Source organism: Aspergillus brunneoviolaceus, assembly GCF_003184695.1.
Source record: "Aspergillus brunneoviolaceus CBS 621.78 unplaced genomic scaffold BO95scaffold_5, whole genome shotgun sequence".
Taxonomy (NCBI): Eukaryota; Fungi; Ascomycota; class Eurotiomycetes; order Eurotiales; family Aspergillaceae; genus Aspergillus; species Aspergillus brunneoviolaceus.
The window spans coordinates 53,965-73,781 of record NW_020290735.1 but is presented as its reverse complement, the minus strand read 5'-3'; the positions used below and the strand labels follow the sequence as shown (position 1 = coordinate 73,781).

At 50.2% G+C, this 19,817-nt stretch overlaps 7 protein-coding genes across 7 annotated transcripts; 6 read left to right on the top strand and 1 right to left on the bottom strand.

Moving 5' to 3' along the window:
- Positions 1-136: 136 nt before the first annotated feature.
- BO95DRAFT_404399 (homoserine acetyltransferase family protein) lies at positions 137-1,851 on the bottom strand. Its single transcript, XM_025583956.1, has 6 exons — positions 1,475-1,851; positions 921-1,416; positions 756-865; positions 544-691; positions 405-484; positions 137-349 (listed from the first exon to the last, which is right to left on the bottom strand). The coding sequence occupies exons 1-6, from the start codon at positions 1,620-1,622 to the stop codon at positions 207-209; spliced, it is 1,125 nt and encodes a 374-aa protein (XP_025446713.1). The 5' UTR covers positions 1,623-1,851; the 3' UTR covers positions 137-206.
- A 303-nt stretch (positions 1,852-2,154) lies between these two features.
- On the top strand, positions 2,155-3,476 carry BO95DRAFT_404396 (flavin reductase family protein). Its single transcript, XM_025583955.1, has 2 exons — positions 2,155-2,196; positions 2,280-3,476. The coding sequence occupies exon 2, from the start codon at positions 2,353-2,355 to the stop codon at positions 3,136-3,138; it is 786 nt and encodes a 261-aa protein (XP_025446712.1). The 5' UTR covers positions 2,155-2,196; positions 2,280-2,352; the 3' UTR covers positions 3,139-3,476.
- Positions 3,477-3,724: 248 nt separating this feature from the next.
- On the top strand, positions 3,725-4,441 carry BO95DRAFT_193773 (uncharacterized protein). The gene has a single exon (XM_025580969.1). The coding sequence runs from the start codon at positions 3,820-3,822 to the stop codon at positions 4,177-4,179; it is 360 nt and encodes a 119-aa protein (XP_025446711.1). The 5' UTR covers positions 3,725-3,819; the 3' UTR covers positions 4,180-4,441.
- Positions 4,442-8,496, top strand: BO95DRAFT_193844 (putative C6 transcription factor). The gene is made up of 7 exons (XM_025580970.1): positions 4,442-4,818; positions 4,904-4,953; positions 5,020-5,352; positions 5,427-5,475; positions 5,580-6,706; positions 6,767-7,594; positions 7,649-8,496. The coding sequence occupies exons 1-7, from the start codon at positions 4,703-4,705 to the stop codon at positions 8,362-8,364; spliced, it is 3,219 nt and encodes a 1,072-aa protein (XP_025446710.1). The 5' UTR covers positions 4,442-4,702; the 3' UTR covers positions 8,365-8,496.
- A 3,524-nt stretch (positions 8,497-12,020) lies between these two features.
- Positions 12,021-13,286, top strand: BO95DRAFT_438527 (uncharacterized protein). The gene has a single exon (XM_025585538.1). The coding sequence runs from the start codon at positions 12,403-12,405 to the stop codon at positions 13,261-13,263; it is 861 nt and encodes a 286-aa protein (XP_025446709.1). The 5' UTR covers positions 12,021-12,402; the 3' UTR covers positions 13,264-13,286.
- Positions 13,287-14,171: 885 nt separating this feature from the next.
- On the top strand, positions 14,172-16,999 carry BO95DRAFT_193745 (uncharacterized protein). The gene has a single exon (XM_025580968.1). The coding sequence runs from the start codon at positions 14,482-14,484 to the stop codon at positions 16,726-16,728; it is 2,247 nt and encodes a 748-aa protein (XP_025446708.1). The 5' UTR covers positions 14,172-14,481; the 3' UTR covers positions 16,729-16,999.
- A 671-nt stretch (positions 17,000-17,670) lies between these two features.
- On the top strand, positions 17,671-19,703 carry BO95DRAFT_379965 (multicopper oxidase; the record flags this gene model as incomplete). Its single annotated transcript, XM_025583331.1, has 3 exons — positions 17,671-17,920; positions 17,978-18,452; positions 18,510-19,703. The coding sequence occupies 3 exons, from the start codon at positions 17,671-17,673 to the stop codon at positions 19,573-19,575; spliced, it is 1,791 nt and encodes a 596-aa protein (XP_025446707.1). The 3' UTR covers positions 19,576-19,703.
- Between the last annotated feature and the right edge of the window lie 114 nt (positions 19,704-19,817).

Genomic DNA, 19,817 nt, shown 5'->3' with positions numbered 1-19,817 from the left:
GTTGGAAATGAGGAGGCGCTTGGAGGTTTATCGCCGGCCACCAGATCAGCAGCTGATTCAGCATTCCAGCCCCATCACGTGCGTGTGGATGATGGTTGATTGCGGGAAAGCACAATCCAATTCACTGGGAAGTTCGGTTACAGGTTCACGACAGTCTCTTTGAATACTAACTTATTACTTGCTGCTTGGATCCACCTTAATCATTACTAGTGCCCTCCCAAGGTCATAGACTTGAGCTTCTCCCCCAATGTTTCTCTGACAGAAGAGGTTTCCCCGTGAAAAAATTCATTCAACTTCTTGTCCAACCAGCCGAGATCATCCTTACTCAATCCCGGACCACCAGCCCAATCTGTTGAGATATGCCTTAGATTAAAGCCTCAGTCAGGTTGTAGGACAAAACTTACGACCCCAAATCGAGGGGAAAATGCCGAGAGCACCAAGTCCCGGTGCCATACAGGCAACCTCATACTCCGAATCCTCGGGCCTGTGCGGTTGGCTATGAGTTTCTGCCTCAAGATAACACACGCAGCACGACACACTTACGGGAAGTATAGGTCGGTTCTTCCAGGCAAGACCAAGACTTTTGCTCTGATAGAAGCCATGGCCTTCTCGAAATCCCCGTTGTATGGCTCTTGATCTGCCACATTTCCATTCTGCCATGTTTGCAGCATTGTCAGGAGATTGGCTGGGTCTAAAATGCAGGTCCTATCAATGAAGAGTCCTCGATGCATGCATTCGTGCGTCGCTAGGCTGACCTTTCGAGAGCGCCCAGCTCTCCCAGAAGCTCACCATGAAATCCTCTAGATCTTTGTATCCGAGGACGCTTTCATATAGCTTTTCCCGGTAGAATGCTTGTGAAAATCCCCTTTCACAGAGAGCACGTCAGAATGTCTCCCGCTCCAGACAAAGATTATTCTTACCAGCCAGCATAGCCCCTACCAAAAGACTTCAGCCCGATTTGTTTCTCTCTCTCGCTCCATGTTCTATCAGACTGACCGGCTTCGAGAACACCGGCATTTCCAGACCCTGCTGAAGAAATGTGCTTCGCTGCGAGTAGTGCACTTTTCACGCCCTCAAGGAATACTTGGTTATGGAGCGACGTCCTGGCTGAACCGCAAAATGGCACCACTAAATCCATAAACTCGGGATACTGTGTCGCCCACTGGAAGCTTTGCGCGGCTCCCATTGACCATCCAAGCACTGCACGTAAATGAGGGATGCCTAGATGCTGGGTCACTAGCATATGCTGAGCGCGAACGTTGTCGTAGATGGAGCATTTTGGAAAGGGCCCTTGAATGGGATAATTGGATGGCGAGGTTGACTGGCCATTCCCGAAGAGTGCGGGGATGATTATGTAGTATTTATTGGGGTTAAGGGTTTTGTCCTCTCCGATCAACCAGAGATTGTCGGAGATCTCTGTATATATCAGCGTAAGTGCACGACTACCTTGTAAGTTGTAAATCAAGTTACATACGGCCTGAGAACCAGGAGGGGTAAACAATGGCGGGCGACTTGGGATTTCCAAACGTCTTGAATGCGATGTAGGCGTCGACCAGCTTCTCCCCGCTCTGAAGCTCCCAATCTCCCAGCTTGAAGGTCTCGTAATCGTTCTTCGTCATCATTTCGAATGAAGAACTATAGAATCTGAGATGGGAGACTTGCTCGTAGAACAATCACTGGTGCTGATGCTGAAGTGATGGCGATGGGATAGATGGGGAACGAGGGGTCGGTCTGCGAGCCTTGCCTTGCCATGTTTGCCTTTTGTCTTCCTCTTATCGAAGCACCCGATACAGCCGTGTTCCCTGCTTGCTTCTCAGCCGTGCGGGGTTTTATATTCAGCTACGGTTGATGATTACTTGATAAGCCTCCCAATGCTCCCCCGACTTTCCGTCCCGCCGCGGGGTTATTTATTCGGGACGCTTACAAACGGGAGATGCGGCAAGGATAGCTTATCGACAGTGGGACTTTAATGCCACGCTATATCTTTGCTCTCAACATTCTGGAGTGGCGTGGAAATAAGAGCACACTTGTGACACGTCATTGTGGAAATATGGCTCGGTCCTAGCACGGCAACCTCACGCCAGATTGAAATCCCGCCCTGTCCTTCGGCTGTCCATTCTCAATCCCAGTCCCAATGTACCACCGTGTCTCATCAATCACTTTGTGCCACTCTCTGAAGCCGAAATATCATCTTGCGTAAGTCAATAACCCAGACTGGACAGTCTCCATACCCAATGATCGAGCACCAACAGCAGCTGGCTTTACTAACGCATGCCTAGTGTCCCAAAGAGAATTCCCTGTCCCTACATCCGAGCAAGTTGTCCTCCTCGATCCTTTTCTCACTCTTCGAATATGTTCCAAAATCACGACGATTTCGAGAAAATTCAGGCATCTCGGCCGGACTTCAATCGGGACATCCCTGTCACTTTTTCGAAGCCTCCCAAGCCCGATTGGAAGGAGGGAGACGGAGGCAACGATGGAGGCGAGAGTCTGAAGAAGAACCATGTGCAAATTGACCCGTACGAGGAAGGGCGCCCCGTGGCTTCTAATTACAAACTTCTCATCTCCGGGATGGTCCCCAGACCCATTGCGCTCATCAGCACGAAGTCCAAGGATGGGAAGACAGCCAATCTTGCCCCGTTCAGTTACTCACAGGTTATCAACCATGATCCTCCACTCTTTATTGTGGGCTTTGTTGGCTCCCTTGACAAGGCGAAAGATACCCTGAAGAATCTGGCGGAGACCGAGGAATGTGTGATCAATATCATTTCGGAGCATTTCGTGGAAGCGGCCAATGTGACTGCCATCAATGCTCCCTATGGCGTATCGGAATGGGAGGTCTCGGGATTACACCAAGAGCCCAGTACCATTGTCAAACCAGCTCGGGTCAAAGAGTCCATCATGTCCATCGAAGGGAAGCTTGTCGAGACCAAGGAGTTTGAAAGCCGAACGACCCCGGGGAAGAAGTCCAGTGTCCTCGCGATCATTGAAGGTGTCCGGTTCTGGGTTCGAGATGATGCCCTCAATGAGGATAAGAGTATTGTCGATCTCAAGGTTCTCAAGCCCATCAGTCGCCTGGGGGGCATTTCATACGGGCGGACTACCGATGCGTTTGAGATCCCTAGACCGCATTTCTAGATAATATGGAAAGTAAAGTCCAGTGACTTAGGTGGGAGATGTAAAGGTTCCTCGGGTGATGCTTATTGTTATAGCAGCTAGAGGCATGATAGAATGATCGATAGAATTTTTCACAATAGAGAGGGTACGGTGGTCATCTGAGTTGAGGAAATCGCGTTGCAAGTTCAGTCCCAAAGATGTGAGTGAAGTCGAACGGCATTCATTGTTGACTGCCTGCGACGTGTTCTAAAGTTAGCGGATGGGAAGGGAAATGAATCAGTGGGGAACGAAAGAGAGCCGACCGAGGAAGTGTTTTGTATGGAATCCGCCCGAGGTGGATCTGCTCGGGTCAACTAAAGCTCGTCCCCCCCCCCCCCCCCCCCCCATACGGAGAACAGATGGAGCACAGTTTCAGTGCCCGTGTCCACTTTCAAATTCCCCCAGACTCCAACCGCGGAGAGTCCAGACCTTCATCAGACTTCCAGGCGATCATATCTCAGCGTCGAAACTGATCTTCGCCACCCCAGCAACCTCAGGGATAAGGAGGTGACAGAATAAAAGTTGCCTCTATCTTACACAACACACACACACACACACACACACACACACACACACACTATCTTTACAGGGCGAAATGACAGGATACTGTGGTGGCCAAGTCCCGTAATGAGGCTGTAAGGGAACTAAATACTTGATAGTCACATGGGCTACAAATCCATCGAAGGCGGGACCAGTCCGATTTTCTTTTCCCCTTTCGTTTCGGTCTTCTTTTCTTCGGCTTGCTTCTGCCGTCCTTCCATCGGGTCTAGCACAGAGACCTCCCTCGTTCCTATGAATATTTCCAATCAGATATTTCCGTCCAACTTTCGATTTCAATACCTAGCCGGATCGACCGGCTCAAGTTGCTTGATTTGGGATTGTGTTCAAGCGTCACAAGAGGAACCGGTGTCGAATTCATTGAATCACTACAAAGCGGTCAGGCTAGAATCGCTTGGGCTGCCATTCATTCTTGGGGTGGCTTTCTTTTCCGACGCCGCCTCTTTAAGGCAGAAAAGCAGATAACAAGAACAGGAGCCACAATTGGACTAGTTAGTCCAAGCTGGGGGGACTACTCCGTACCTAAGCTGCAGTGGCTCTTCTCAACCCAACAACGACTCAGACAGTCATCGCCCGTTGGAGGTCCCCGGGAGGGCATGACCAGGGAGGAACCTCGTACTAACCACTAAGTTAAGTTTCCAACACTACTCCGTAGTCGCCCCTCCCATGAACGATTCGCATTTGTTGTTATCGACTGAAAGAGCACTCGATCCTGCCTCCTCTCGTTAATCTCGGCCACTCGCCCGCCTGGGCTCCTGCGATGAACTTGCACCAGTCACATTCGAAATAGCGCCTGTCCATGGATGTTCCCTTCAGTTCAGTGCTTTCGTCCAGGAATCTCCCTCTTTGTCCCTCTCCGTGACTTCTATACTCTCGGTCTACGATCCCCCTGCGCATCATCTGCGGGTACGATCGATCGCCATAGAGCTTTCAGAATAAACCATCAGGTGCCCAATGTGTCGTGACGCCGGATGACCACTTGCTCGCAATGAGCCATATTTCTTCTCAGAAGAACGGCGGTAATAATGTTCCCCCTCCGCGACAAATTCGCTTTGTGTCGACAGACGGTCAACCTCAGACAAAGCGGCGGCGTGTCAACGCGGCGTAAGTTCTACTGCAAACTGCTTAGTTCTATCCTCTCTTACTGGCTGGAAATTATTCACTGACGGGTGGCTGGGATACCCTTTAGGTGCTTAACATGTCGCAAGCGCAAGATACGATGCTCGGGTGAACAACCAGGTGAGAAGGAGCCAAGATCCTTGGGGCTGTAACCCACCACTAACAGGTCGCATTTGGGTATGTAAGTGTGCAAGACTTGCTCCGACTACAATCATGTATGCCAAGGGTACAGCGAGCCAACAACACATGCCCGATCACAATCTGATTCCAGTGCTCGAGCCGCGACAGTCGCACCTTTATCGATCTCTAGCGAGAATACTTCGCGCGTGGCTCTGAAAGTCGAAACTCGTTCCCCAGATCCTCCCGGTCGAGCTACCGTGCCTCCTGTCGAACGCAATGACAGGCCTGTAGCGGAACCCATACCGTCGGAAGTGAAAGAGGCCTCATCTGTCAGAGACATATCTTCCCAAACAACGAAAGAGCCTGAGCAGCAGACCTTAGCAGAAAGTCCAGAGAGCAGTATGTGATAGATAGTTCCAACCGTGATTCATAAATGGTGATTGCTCGGTGCTTACCATGTCTCATCTGTCTAGGTCGCACTTCTCTAAGTTCAAGCGCTCGCACACATGTCCCTTATTTCAGGTATTTTGGGCCAACCGCTATAGTTCCCGGCTTCAAGCAGATGGTTTGAATCCCACCAATAAAGGGCGTTGGAATGGTCGCGATACTGATTTTTGTGCTTGCAGGTTGTCCAAGTCAGAGGTTCTCGCAAGAGCAATGCCTCGTTATCATCAGGTCTGCATAATTTCGCTTGCCATACGCTTTCGTGTGCCACAAGATACTGGCCGCTCACGTACTAATACTGCACATACAGAGTCCCTATCACCATTACGAAGTCCCAGATTTCCCAATCATGGCATCAACAATGTGAGCGGTATGCCTGATACCCGCGACAGCCGTGACTACAACACTATTCCGTTCTATGATCGCGATGATACCCTTCCTGTTAGCAATCTCGTGATGCATCTTTGCGATCTGTTTTTCGTGCATCTAGGGTGCAGCTTTCCTTTTCTACAACGAGACAGGTTTCTACGCGACCTGAAAGACAAGAAGGTCGATACAATGCTGGTGGACGCGATCTGTGCGTTATCTGCTCGTTTTTCTCTCCATCCGCTCCTGAGTCCGCCTCAGGCACCTTCGATAGATGGATCCGAACCAGCAGTGGATATGAAGAAATCAAACCGCGGTCGGCCATTCGCTCATAGAGCGATGAGTGCTCTGGTCGATTCACTCTCTTGTCCTACTATCTCCGTTGTGCAAGCATGCCTCTTACTAGCTTACGAGGAATTCGGATCGAATCATGATAGCGGTCTCTGGATGTACTTGGGAATATCCATCAGGATGGCGCAGGATCTTGGGATGCAGAAAGTCCAGGGTCTGGAATACAATTATGGTCAGAGTGGGGTAACTCCAAATGCTGTGCTGACTGGACAAGCTGGAAAGTTGAGAGACGATCAGTATGATGAACCGCAACCTTCCCCAACACTAAGGGGCCAGCCGCGCGACGCGGAAGGTCGACGTGCTTCGGAACGTGAACGAGTGGATTCTTTTTGGAGCATTTTCTTTCTCGATCGAGTGATCTCATCTGGTACCGGAAGGCCTGTTACCTTGCGTGATGAAGAGATTGAACTCTGTTTCCCTCTTCAATCCGAATCCAGGCTGCCGAATGGTTGGCCTGCACCATTCCCTCCACTTATCCGCATCATTCACTTGTACGGCAGAGTGACAGACCTCATCAATGGGATTCAGGATGTCAAGCATGTAACATCGGACACACTGAAGGTGCTGGCCGGCATGGAAAGCGACCTGACAGGTAATGATACCTCAGACTCGAGTTTTCACCACGCAACAGCTAATCATGGTTATGAACCAGGAATATACCAACGCCTATCACCCAGGCTCCACTTCAACGCCGCAAACTTTCAAGCATATGTCAAGGCGAAAGAAGGAACAAATTTCATACTTTTACATTTCGTATGCTTGGCCTCCTTTCCCATGAGAACTCCTATTGACACAGACCAGTGGTTTCATACCCTGATAGTCTTGCTGCATCAGCCGACGCTCCTTCATTCATTTGGAGGGACAATTCAGCATCTATATCCGAACAGCCGGGAATTGTCGATGTCCTCAGCCAAAACCATTGCTGACATCCTCTCTTTTTCAGAGCTTGTTGACGGAAAGAGTTTTATTGGCAATCCTTTCACGAGCCAGCCGATGTACATTGCTGCATGCGCTTTTCTGATGGAAAGTGCTTATTACTCCTCGCCATCATCGAGGTCGTGTTCGCCTCCCATCCAACCGCTTCTGACAAACCAATCCAGTGGATTTGTGATGCCCAGCATGGATCCGGCCACCGGCTCTGAACGAAAACCTACCGCTAAGCACATTCTTCTCGCATCCGCTGCGAAAGAGAATTACCAAAGATGTTACAAAGCATTGAAGGCGCTTGAGACCTATTGGGAAGGTACAAGGTACATTCTAACGGTCTTAGACCAAAAGGCCAAAGGGATCGTGGACCCACTTTTGTATACTGTGGAAGAGATGGAAAGTACTGCTGGGCTATCTTCTGTCCAGCCACTCGCGGCACAACCGTGGCGACGGACGCAATCGTCTGATGATACGGTGGGTGCTGACCCATCAGCCCCTGGCTCAGATACACCAGCAGAAGGAAGGCGGTCGCCCAAAATAGATCCGAGTCAAGGTAGGGTTCATCACTTGCTTCTCCCTACCTCAGTGTGAGCTGACTGTCTTCGAGCTATTGGATGGGCTCTTACTGGTGCGACAAACTCTTCGCAGCCGAATCTAAGCCTTCTTTATCAGATGCCTGCACAGACAGAACCTATCCCGGAAAAGCCGACATATTCATCTCAATATAGCCATAGCTACCCCCATATACCTGTTCAACCTGATGGTGGTGAGACTTCGTACTCTTACTCACAGGCCACAGAGTCATCCCGGAGCACAAAAGCGACTCCGGGGCCATCAATGGCCTCTACAACTGCGCAATATTCACACCTGGCATCCTCCGGCAGAGTTACCACTTCTGATGCTAACCTTCTCCTTGGTTTGAATACGACTTATCCCGGTTCGACCTCCCGTCTACCTAATTCACGGTCGGCTTTCAATCATCAAATGCCTTCTGCTGCATGTGGGCTTGAGGGTCACGCCCAAGTCTATAATTATAACATCCCTTCTACTGTGAGTGACGCTCATACAGGGAGCGGGCACCTAATTGCGCACAGCGCTGGACTGCATCCTGATGCCGAACCTCATGCTGGAAATGTGTTTATCGAGAGCCAAGACGTTGATATGGCTATGCTCCAGCAAAATGATCAGCTTCCCTTCGCGTTCAGCGGTGAAATACTTCCATGGCTTGAATATCTTCCACAGGACGTTCTCAATTACTTTGGCGATAATCAGAATTATCCGGGCATGCTGAGTCCGGATGACGAAACCCCTCGACCACATTAGCTTGTTATCGTACCATACGATCCCTACGATGTCTATACCCGTTTATACACGGTCTGGCCTGTTTCTACCCACTTCAGAGATCAAGATTCGAGACCGTTATAAATACCACAACAAGAAAGATTGCTATGGAGCAGGTATAGGGTTCGAATAGGCGCTTAGACTTCTCCTTGTATGGTCTATATATCTTCAGCGACAAGCATTGAATACCAGCATATGACCTGTTTGATCTAGAGATTTCTCAGTATTGGGCTTATTTGTAAATCATGCTTTGGTCAATTTTGATGCCTGATTGGGGCCATTTAATGTTTATCGATTCAGCGGACTGGAGTTTGTTTTATGTTATTCTTCAAGTTTCTTATTTCTTTAGTCTTCTCCTTTTATTCTTCTTTTCCCCCTCTCTCATGTGGGTGCTTGTTCAAGTGACATATACCAGTACATTCGCTACCATGATCTCTTTCTGCCTTTTCCCTGCAACTGATTTGATATATCCATTTCAGTCTGTCTTCGTCATACGCGAGTCTCAAAGTAGGCTATTGTACCGAGATAGAGTACAGCGTTGCCCAAGTGTGCTGGAAGCTTACTACGTCAAAGGAAAGGGCAAATTTTGACATTGAATTATTCTCTGACTAACGCTGAAACAGTGTTTAAACAACACGAAGAGCATAGTGAGCAGAAACCATACTGACAACATCGAGAACTTAATATTGACACCGCTTTGTGCCATTTCCCAAATCGAATCTTACGGACTGCCACCGACCAGAGACATGAGAGTGATCCATCATGACCTATCTGAGACACCTTGTGTCATTCTTGCCTAGTCGACAAGGATTAGGAAGCTGGCCTGCTCAGGGTGCTGAGTATTCATTTGCCTAATTTTGCTTTTCATCCCCTCCTTTCTGCATTTCCTGGAGACATCTTATCCCATCTCGCATCGTGGGCTTTAATCACACCTAAGTCTGTCAACTTGGCTAGTCCGGGCATGCCGCTTATTTGAGTGGTGCTTCAAGAAAAGATGACGGCAAATATCCCTTCATCCATCATGAACACATTGTCACCTAGTCAGCAAGAACCTCCCAAAGTCGTCATAACGCGGTCTATACTTGCCGCGCTTCAACGTTGCGCGATACACCTCCTTCCCATTGCCGTGTCATCTACAGTTATTGGACTGAACATCAAGGGCACATATCTAGGAGCGGACATGATGTCTCCATTCCCATCCGAGACTATAAACCTGGCACTCTTCCAGTTGGCTGCCAAAGCTCATGAGATAATGATCGTTGCAAGCTTGAGTGTAACTGTTCTACACTGTGTCCGCCATGAATTGCTCTTCGGCCGTGGCCTTCCCTTGGGTCTCTTGGGATCAGAGCTTGCGTTCAACAACTTCGGATATTTTTTCTCCAGAGAATTCTGTGGTGGTATGTGGCTACTCACGGCGAGAGATCACGCAAGGCTGCACTGATAAGTCTTGTGGTCGTGGCAGGCCTGCTAGCTACTCTTGCTGGGCCAGCGAGTGCTGTTCTCCTTGTTCCAAAATCACAACCCTGGAGCGCCGGAGATTGAGTTCTTCTTGAACGGATCAGAGAGCGATTATTGACCTGCTGACTTGTCGAAAGAGATCCCAGACCTCGAACAACTCTGCAGTGAGCTAAACTCGACTCTTCTGGGATTCTGCCTGGCGGGTGGATTTCTCTCGTTGTGGACTCACTGGGGGACGATGAACAGCACCACTTTCCAAACCCAGAATGTCCGCTCCTATGCAAAGGAACTTTCCGGGTCCCGGTTTTACTGGCCAGTCTCCAGCCCCTTGTCTCTAATCCCACCTCTATATTCACTGGGGGACATTCAGCAAGAGCCAAATAGAAGAACATCGCTGATACAGCCGCATGCAGCAACCGTGGTGATGCTACAGCGGCTTGCGGAAAATTGGTGGCGGGCCTTCAGTGTACAGAAAGGTCTTTCGCAGAGTCAAATTGATGATCGTACTGCTTCGGCTACCTTCAAACATACTATCACTGTCGCCCGTTGTGCAACGCCACAAAAGCTACGAGCCTCAGACACCACAGTGAATTTTCCTTCAATACATGGTCGGTTTGACTTTGCCGATAGCCTACCACTCGACGTGGATAGTCTTAATTCCACTCCCAATGGCCACCTGCAATTTCAATGGGTTCATATTCCGCCCAGATTTGGTGCTGCTAGCATTGGGGGACTATTCCAGACCCCTCGGAAAGCCACTAAGGGGGGTAGCGTCTCTAGAATAGCAATCGGTTGTACAGTACAGGCTGGGTGGGTTCCTGTAACGGTCTTCACTGACAAGTACACTTTCTGGACCGGCTGGTATCCGTGGAATATCCAGTATGACGATCGTTCTCCCGCATGGAATCCGACTTCTTACAGCGCAACCAATGGCCGAGTTGCATTCGGTGATGAGTGGCTCAAGTTATTGACTCCTCCAAACCATCGAAAGCATCTTTTCAAATGCAGGCTTGGCAACTGATGCAAAGGCCGATGAGATAACTCTCGATGGTTGGCTTGTCAACGATATTTCAAGCTGGCAGAGGGTCTCTCTAGTGGAGGCCATTGTCTGCAGTGTCATTCTAGATGGCATCAGCCGAACGGGAAGCCATCAAGTGTTCATCGAAGACAGAGTGGCGATTCAACCTTCGACTACCACCGCCTCCACCCCCAGCGAATCAGTGACGATCACAGCAGAATTCAAGATAAGCGGCTTTTCACTTCAGGGCTCTCTTGCTGGTACTCTCTCCATGTCAGTCCTCATTGCTCACATGGCGATTGCTATTGGCCACATCATCTACCTCATCCTTAAAAGACACACGCCGGGTAGCTGTAGTTCAGTCGGTGAGCTCATTGCTCTGGCGCAAAATTCACCGCCAGCGTCTGAAGCTCTAACAAATACTGGAGGAGGAATAAAGAGCTCGAAGACCTACGCTCACCTAGCAAGGATTCGTGTGGCGAAGGCTTCTGACTCCTGTGGACAGGACCGCATTGAACTAGTCTTCGAAGCGCACACGCCCTCTGCTGAACTCCGCGGCGATTCTTCTGGGGCTGAATTAGTTGACCTGCATACCAGCTTGCTCAATCACTCGTCCACACGGCAAAGTCAGCATCATACAAGCAGGAACACCTCACCATCTACACAGGATAGTATTTGGGGTTTATCACATTCTACTGAGTGGTTGGTCTTTGACATTCGTCGCGTGGCGAAGGTGACAACAGCTCGCGTGCAACCTGAGCGCTCGTACGCTTGAAATACATCCTTTGAGTGTGTGCTATGGCTGTACCTGTAGGTACTAGGTAAATTGTAGAAGACATTGGCTGCATCTGTTGGACTCTTGGCATGGGGACTCCACAGAGTCCACACTCCACTCAGGAGGCCCGGCGCGTCCTGTCAAAAAGACCCTGTATGTCTGATTTCAACTTGAGTATCCGAAATTTCCGAATGAAACGTGTAACTACAGGAAGGGACAAGACGTTGGGCGGTAACTGTTGTAATGTATTTACGAACAGTCCAATCTTACAGTTTAGCTCGAAATTGACAATACGCACTAGCCATGTCGCTTTGTGCACGGACCCACTCTTATTGTCCCTACACTGGCCCTCTCTACTTCATCCCTTCCATCATCAAACTATTCGTTCTCTATGGGCAGCACGAATGGCTAACACACCGCTGTATCATCACTCGGCCGACTCTCTTTCTCCGCGGCTAGCATCATAGGCTGCATTTATCTCATCTTATGTCTCGTCTTCCTTGGCTACTACCATAGCTCGAGCTATCGCGATCCCACGTCTTTGTTCTTCGACCCCCGCCGTGCCTATCAGAAACGATATTCGTCCAAACGAATTGCCCAAGCAGAGGCATTTCTTGCCTCCGCCAGCAGCTTAGCGTCTCCGACGAGAGAACACCAGGGGCCCCCAGCGGTGTGCGTGGGAATAGTAACGGTTCGTCGAAGGGGTGATCAATATGTTGGCTTGACAGTGGCGTCTCTCCTGGATGGACTCACTGAGACTGAAAGAAACATGATGCGTTTATACCTTCGTGTTGGCAACACTGACCCGAAAGAGCACCCCATCTTCTCCGAGAAGTGGGTGGAAACGCTACCCGATCGTCTGTTAACGTATTCGCAAGATGACCCCGACTTCGGACAGCTACGGGCGTGGGAGGAAGGTGGCTGGTACCGGAACAAGACCATCTACGACTTCACAACCTTGATGAAGGACTGCTATGAGACCGGTGCCGACTATGTCGTGATGATAGAAGATGATACCCTGGCAGTGAATGGCTGGTTTCCATCTGCCTTGCAAGCTCTGGACACAGTGCATGAGAAGGCTGCACGTCAAGGTCAAGAGTGGATTTATCTCCGCCTGTTCTACGTCGATGGCCTCCTAGGCTGGAACTCGGAAGAATGGCCGCAATACCTGGCGTGGTTTTTCATTCTCTGGGCGTTACTTACAGGGACAATGGTTGTCTTCAAGACACGAGTGTTCACAACGCAGCTCCGTCGATTCCCGACCAGTGCCATCTGGCTTGCATCCTCCCTGCTTATACCCGGTGCGATTCTTCTTTTCTTCGTTTCCGGCCGGCAAACAATGTGGCCCATTGCCCCTGAAGTCCATGAAATGAACAAATACAGATGTTGTTCGCAGGGTCTTGTTTTCCCCCGAGCGATGGTACCCCGCTTCCTTGAGCAGACTGACTTGACGACTGACTGGTTGGTTGATATGATGGTTGAAACGATTGCGGACAGCCAGGGATGGACGCGCTGGGCCGTGGTTCCGCCGTTACTACAGCATATCGGCGTGACGAGTTCCAAAGGATATGGGTTTGACAGCTCCGCCAAGACGATATGGAATTTCAGGTTTGAAGAATATGGTCAATAGCGAGTCTTTAGGTTTGAACAGAGATCTTGTTATTCCAATCGACTTTTATCCACCAGTAATACTATTCGGGCAGTCAGCGCAAGTCAACTCAGCGTAAAGCATCTCCCATATTAACCAGTTGACAAGGCACAATATTGAATGTGATAAGATGCCACGTAAAGTAGCTGGACATATATGACGCTAGAGAATACACGAGTCGATTTGTATTGATAATACTGATGAGTGAGCCGCAGCTTGAGACTATCTCAGGCCCATGTACGGAGTATGCAAACGGCGATTTGCTGAGGATGTTTTTCCGTTGGAAATACCCAATAGAGGGTAAGAGGATCGGTACCTACGCCTTAATCTGATTGATTGGTTGATTGATAAGATCGGAATCCCTATCACATTGGAAGTTACTTATGTCGCTCTGGGTACGTATCCAGATTGCTTGATAAGATTACTAGTCTCCGATGTCAGTAAACAGCCATCCCTTGGTTTGCCATCGAGGTTGCTGCGGGGGCAACCAGGGGGTTGAGAGGTTCGGTTCAAAACCTTGGGCTCAGGAGAAGTAGAGTTTCATTTTATGGGTCATACTTGAGAATAATATTTGTTCAAGCCTGGTAGTGAACTCAGTACATAGATATATAACATTATTGCGGGGCGGCATTTTCTACAGGAGAGTTGGGATAGAGGAGAGAGACAAAAGGGTTGAAGTCATTGAAGTACGGAGTTATTATTGATAATGGTAGTGGAACAGTCAGAAGCAGCAAACCTGATGACAGAGGTCTAGTGGTCTATAACTAACTAACCTAAACCGCCTAAGTTACTAGTAAGTTAGTTAGTCTATCTAGTAACTCGATCTAGTTAGTGGTTGCCCTGCACAACCAGGCGGTCAAGCGTCAACTAACAACACACCGACTGATGAGGATCAACATCATGCAGGCGACTCTTTTGAAATAACAATCGCAATCATGTATCCTTGACTTCTCACATTAGAGGCATCTTCTGTGATAGATCTGGATTTGAAGTGACGGAATACCTAGGCTGTGGCTGCTTCACGAATCCACAATCCCCGGAATCTTTGAACTATAACTATTGGGCAAACGGTGCTGAATCTTACTGGTGCTCCGATAACAAGTGGGATACCATTTCTCTTATCCTTTCACATTCCAGTTCCTGCATTTGCTTTTCTTTTTCTGTTTTTCTTTTTGGACTTCTGACCCGCCAAGGTCACCAATGGAGAACCATCCTAATGGCAGTCAATTTACTGACTACGCAGACCTCCCAGACGAGGAATCACTACGCCTCTCTTCAGCTCCGTACGATATCGCGCACTCCCCGGGTTCCACCTCCCCAGCAAATCAAGCCATTTCGCAAGAGTTCGACCATCATGACGTTGGCAGTTTTCTCATGGGAGACGTACAGATGCTGATTCGTGACGGATATCAATCTGACGGATCGTCGACACGCCACTCCAGTGAGAATCTCGGCGCATACCTTGATGAGGACCATGCTTGTATGAGCTCAGGAGAATCCAGTCGCTCTTCGATATCGTCGATACCTCCATCGGTGTTCGCAAACATGGCAGAGGGGGTGAAAGCACCTGGGCACAGACATTCTCATCCGTGGGACAGTCACGATGGCATTCATGCGCATGGAAGGATAGATGCGACCTTACGGCCGCTCTCTGCAACCCGGCTGAGGGAAGCTGCGTTCAGGAAGCCAAGCTCGGTCAAGGCAATGCAAATGCATACCGAGGATGAGCGGGACGATGATGCCTTCTTGACCCCGCCCAAGCGTCGGGCGGCCCACCAGCGCTACTCGGACGCCTCTATGCGCTCGGTGGGCTCGTCGCCATTGCGGAAATCTCAGTTCTACTCACCTACAGGGTCGGCGGCCAGCAAGCAGAAAGCCAAGGACGAGTACCCGCTTGTCCTGTTGCACTGTAACTTGCTACCACCATCGCTTCCAGTCCCAGGCGCAGCGGCCTTTCACAACCAGAAGATCGTCAGAGAGGTGCTTCCCCCGGTCTTCTGGCGTCGATGGAAGCTGTTAGAGGAGAAGGTGGGCTCCGGTGTGCTCCGTGAGCGTGGCGTCCTGATCTCGCATCCGGAGGATCTGTATGACTTGCTTGAGGAGCGGCTGTTGGAGAGCCTGGAGCTGCAGCGTCCGCGCTTCGACCATGGTCACTTTATCGGACATGACGAAGCTGAGTCAGAAAAGGAAGACCGTTTGGAGAAGGAGGACAGCGCGACAGACGAAGAGGAAGGGGAGGCATGCCCCGACTGTGGCGGTCATGTGGTCCGGCATGGCAATGCCGGGCGGAAATGGGAGATCAAGGTGTTTGCAGCCAATGGACTGATGCGAGCTGGAGCTTGGGCTGCTGCTTGGAAGGAAATGGAGAAGGTGGACGTTGAGGTCGGCTTGTGGCTGCCATCAGAGATCCGCAGGGAGCTGGAAAAGAGGCTCATGGGGGATGATTATTATTGCTGCCAACTGGATCCCCAACTGCAGGTGCCGCAGCTGCAGGTGCCCGGCAACGATCCGGTCATTCCCACACACCCGAAGGCCCGGCATGCGCGGACCTCAAGTTCAATCACAGCTGATCAGAGGTCTTTCTCATTCGACGGAACCGAAACACAGTCGCCTCCGGCTATCAACAATCCTGCATCAGTCGAAAGCCGACCGCCGAAGCCGTCTTTTTCTCCGCAGTTGAATGATGATATCGACATACAAACACTGTTGGTCAATTACGTCCGCGTGTTGGCTAGCGACCGGCGCAATGTGGCCATTGCCATTCTGAGCATCCTGATGGTATTTTTCGCCATCCAGTCGGGCTCCCAAGTGAAACCTTCGGCTCTCCGTCCATTCCCTCATGATTTCATGGAGCATGAACCTCTGCACCCGCCTGTCACTTCAGTCAGTCAAGCTGATAGCACCATTCGCAACGTTCCTATTGCCTGCGTGAGTCAAGCCGCCGAGAGCGCAAACAGCGAGATCATCGTTGAGACAGCGCCTCTGTCAGTTAGTAGCATTCCAGATCCAGCGAGCATGAGCGTTCTCCCTCCCGCTATATCTGAGACTGTCGCTGAGCCGGTGCTCGTGTCTGCACGCGATATATCAGAGCCAGTGGGCGAGAGCGTTCAATCCACTGTTTCATCAGAGGCCGTTGCTAAAATAACTCCCACGCGTGTGGGTGACATCTCAGAATCTGTGAGCATGAGCTCCCAAGCTGTTGCCTTGTCTGAAGCAATCACCCAGGTTGCAATGTCCGAACCTGACAGATCACATCATGAGTCGGATGCAAGCTCGCGGGCGAAAAGTCTTCTCACTCACTCCCAGGCTCAACAGCAATTGCCCGAGTCTCTCTACCCAGTCGTGGAGCCATCGACAAGACGGATTGCCTTGATAAAAGAGATGACACCAGCCCCGGATAGTCTGAGCCCGATCACGGAGCAATTGATGGGCAAACAAATGATATGATGATGATTACGATGATGGTAAATGTAGAAATGCGATCCATGACCGAGATGAGATTGATTGATGTATGGATTTGTGCGGTAAGGCACTCTGGCTCATCATTCCTGTGGTTGTTGCAAGCTTTTCCTGTTTTCCACTTGCTTCTTTTCGACTCTTCCAAGATTTTTTTCTAAGCCCATGTAGTTACTGTATCTAGTGTTTGCCGTATTCCTTGGCCAAGTCAAATAGTGAACTAGCCTACTCTTTAAGTGTGATCAATCCAATTACCTAGACAATAATTGCCAGGCTGCTAGGCATGCGGTGTGATAAGTGGGATTGGCTTGACTCGTTCTAGTGAGAATCCATAGAGAGTAGGATTCAATAAAGGTATTTCATTTCGGCTTCCCGCCTGCCGATCATCTTCCAGTTCTTTACTCTTTTGCCCTCGGGTTAACCCCAACACCTCCAAAGGGAGGCTCTTGTCAAGATAACTGCTGCACGCCTTGCAGCGCTTTCCTGAATGGATCTTTGCGGATCTCGCATCTCATCATGGCCAACCAGCAGGCCCTTCTACTTCTACGTTCAGTTCTACTTCCTTGAGTTAGACCCCTCTAGTCCCTCTCCGCATATGGCAGGTCATCATGAACTCACGCTGAGGCATTGAAGGATCCCTTACTTGCCTTGGCTTGGACTTGACATCTAGTCCAAGATACACAGTGGGCGGGCGGGCGAGCGGACGCTGTGAATCGCTATCATGGCATCTATAAAGCTGGAATGTCGTGTTGCGCAGAATGCCACGAAGAGGAACGGCGAAGAAGCAATCGTTGCCTCCGGCTTGAGGTTATTCGCAGGGCGTTTACTCTCATACTTTTTATAATATCCCTTTCCCTTCTCCGATCGGACTCTTGTTGGTACTCCTTGTCTGCGCGGTGTCTTCGTGGTATCTTTCTTCTCTTGTTCTTCGCCATGAAGTTCTCTTCCAGCAAGCTGGCCTTGTTGTCAGTGATCCCTGGCTTGACCCAGTGGGCTTCTGCTCGCGTTGTTCAATTTCAGATCGATCTGACATATGAGGATCATGAGGTCGCTGGATTCGTGCGCAAAACTATTCTCAGTAATGGGCAGTTCCCTGGACCCCACCTGCAATTGAAGCAGGGTGACGACGTGGAGTTCCTGGTGAACAACTCGATGCCTATGGCGACGACTGTTCATTTCCATGGTTAGTACAGTCTCGTGCAATTGGAGGGTATCTATTCACTCATGAATGCTTTCCCAGGTATCGAGCAAAGAGGCACACCATGGTCGGACGGGGTCCCCGGATTGACCCAGGAACTTATCCAGCCTGGAGAACAATATCTGTACACCTGGACGGCCAATGACTATGGCACCTATATCTATCACTCTCACTCCAGAGCTCTGCTGGACGATGGGTTGTACGGCTCAATCTATATCGAACCGGCGGAGTCGGTGGAGAGACCGTTCGATTTGATCACCAATGATCCAGACGAATTGCAGGCAATGCTGGATGCGGAACAGAGCACGCAGCCAATCCTGCTCTCTGATTGGAAGCACTTTGACTCCACGGACATCCTACGGCTAGAGAAGGAATCGGGCGTGGAAAGTATCTGCACCAGTGCCGTTCTGGTCAACGGCAAAGGTTCCGTATTCTGTCCCCCGCAGGAGCATATCAATGCGATCACGACGGCTGCTCAGAAAGAGATTCTGGGGAATACGACTTTGACTGATATGGGGTACGGTTCTCGGTTTAGCGAAGCAGAGACTTATTTGCAGCGGCTAACTTAGACTAGATGCATTCCTGCCGAAGTTCTCTTTGGCCCGGCATATCCGATCGATACCAGCAAGCTGCCAGATGGCTATTATAAAGGCTGTACGGCCAGCAAGGGTCCTACCGAAGTTCTAAGCGTGGGCGCAGGCTATCAGAGCTATGACCTGATCAGTATGGGGGGTGTCACCTCCCTGGTGTTCTCTATTGACGAGCATCCCATGTATGTCTATGCGGTGGACGGCCGCTATGTTGAGCCCATGCTGGTCGACGCTGTCACCGTACCTATCGGGGCACGATACTCGGTTCTTGTCAAGTTGGACCAGCCTGCTGCTGACTATACTGTCCGTATCGCCAACAACTACGCGACCCAGGCCATCAATGGCACGGCTATCATGTCCTACGAGAAGCAGGGCTCAAATGCCTCCAGCGGCTCGAACCAGGTCTCTCAGCCTTCAATCACCGAAGTCGGAAGCAATGCCACGGCCAGTACAGTTTTCCTGAACGAGACCCAGGTGGTTCCTTTCCCCGTGGTAGCACCAGCTGTGGATGTTGACCACACCTATATCATTGACATCGTCCCATACAACGCCTCGTACACCTGGATGATGCACAATGCCAGTTACGCGTCATCGAATGAGGGGCTTTTCCCGGTTCTTTACAACCGCAGCTCGATCCCAGCGCAGTATACATTATCCACGCTGAACAACACCTGGGTAGACCTCATTATCAACATCACGACTGCTGGACAGCCAAATCATCCCATCCACAAGCATTCTAACAAGTATTTCGTCATCGGCTCGGGTCAAGAGACGTTTACATACTCGTCAGTGGCCGAGGCCATGCAGTATATCCCGCAGAACTTCAACCTGGACACACCTCAGATGCGAGACACTTTCTTCTCTCCGCCGGCGACGACGGGCCCTACCTGGTTAGCCCTGAGATACCAGGTGGTCAACCCAGGCCCATTCCTGATGCATTGCCATCTTCAGATGCATCAGAACGGAGGTATGGCCCTTGCATTGCTTGATGGAGTCGACGCATGGCCCAATACCACTGAGCATCGAATGCCGGTGAAGGCCACGCCGTGAGGCAAGGGTAACTTTCTTTGCTTCAGTGTATACATGATATTCATAGTATTGTATATTCCTTGTACTCATACTAATAATTGAACTTCTTTTCTTGCGTGCCGTTCCTTGTTTGGAGACTGATAGACTAGTCTATCGATGAGTGGGCTGGGAGAAGAACAGAAAAACAAACATGCCAAACCGTGGGTAAGTGGTTAGTCATTTGGGGGACTCCACCGCCCGGCCCAGGAAGTGCCGCGATAGGA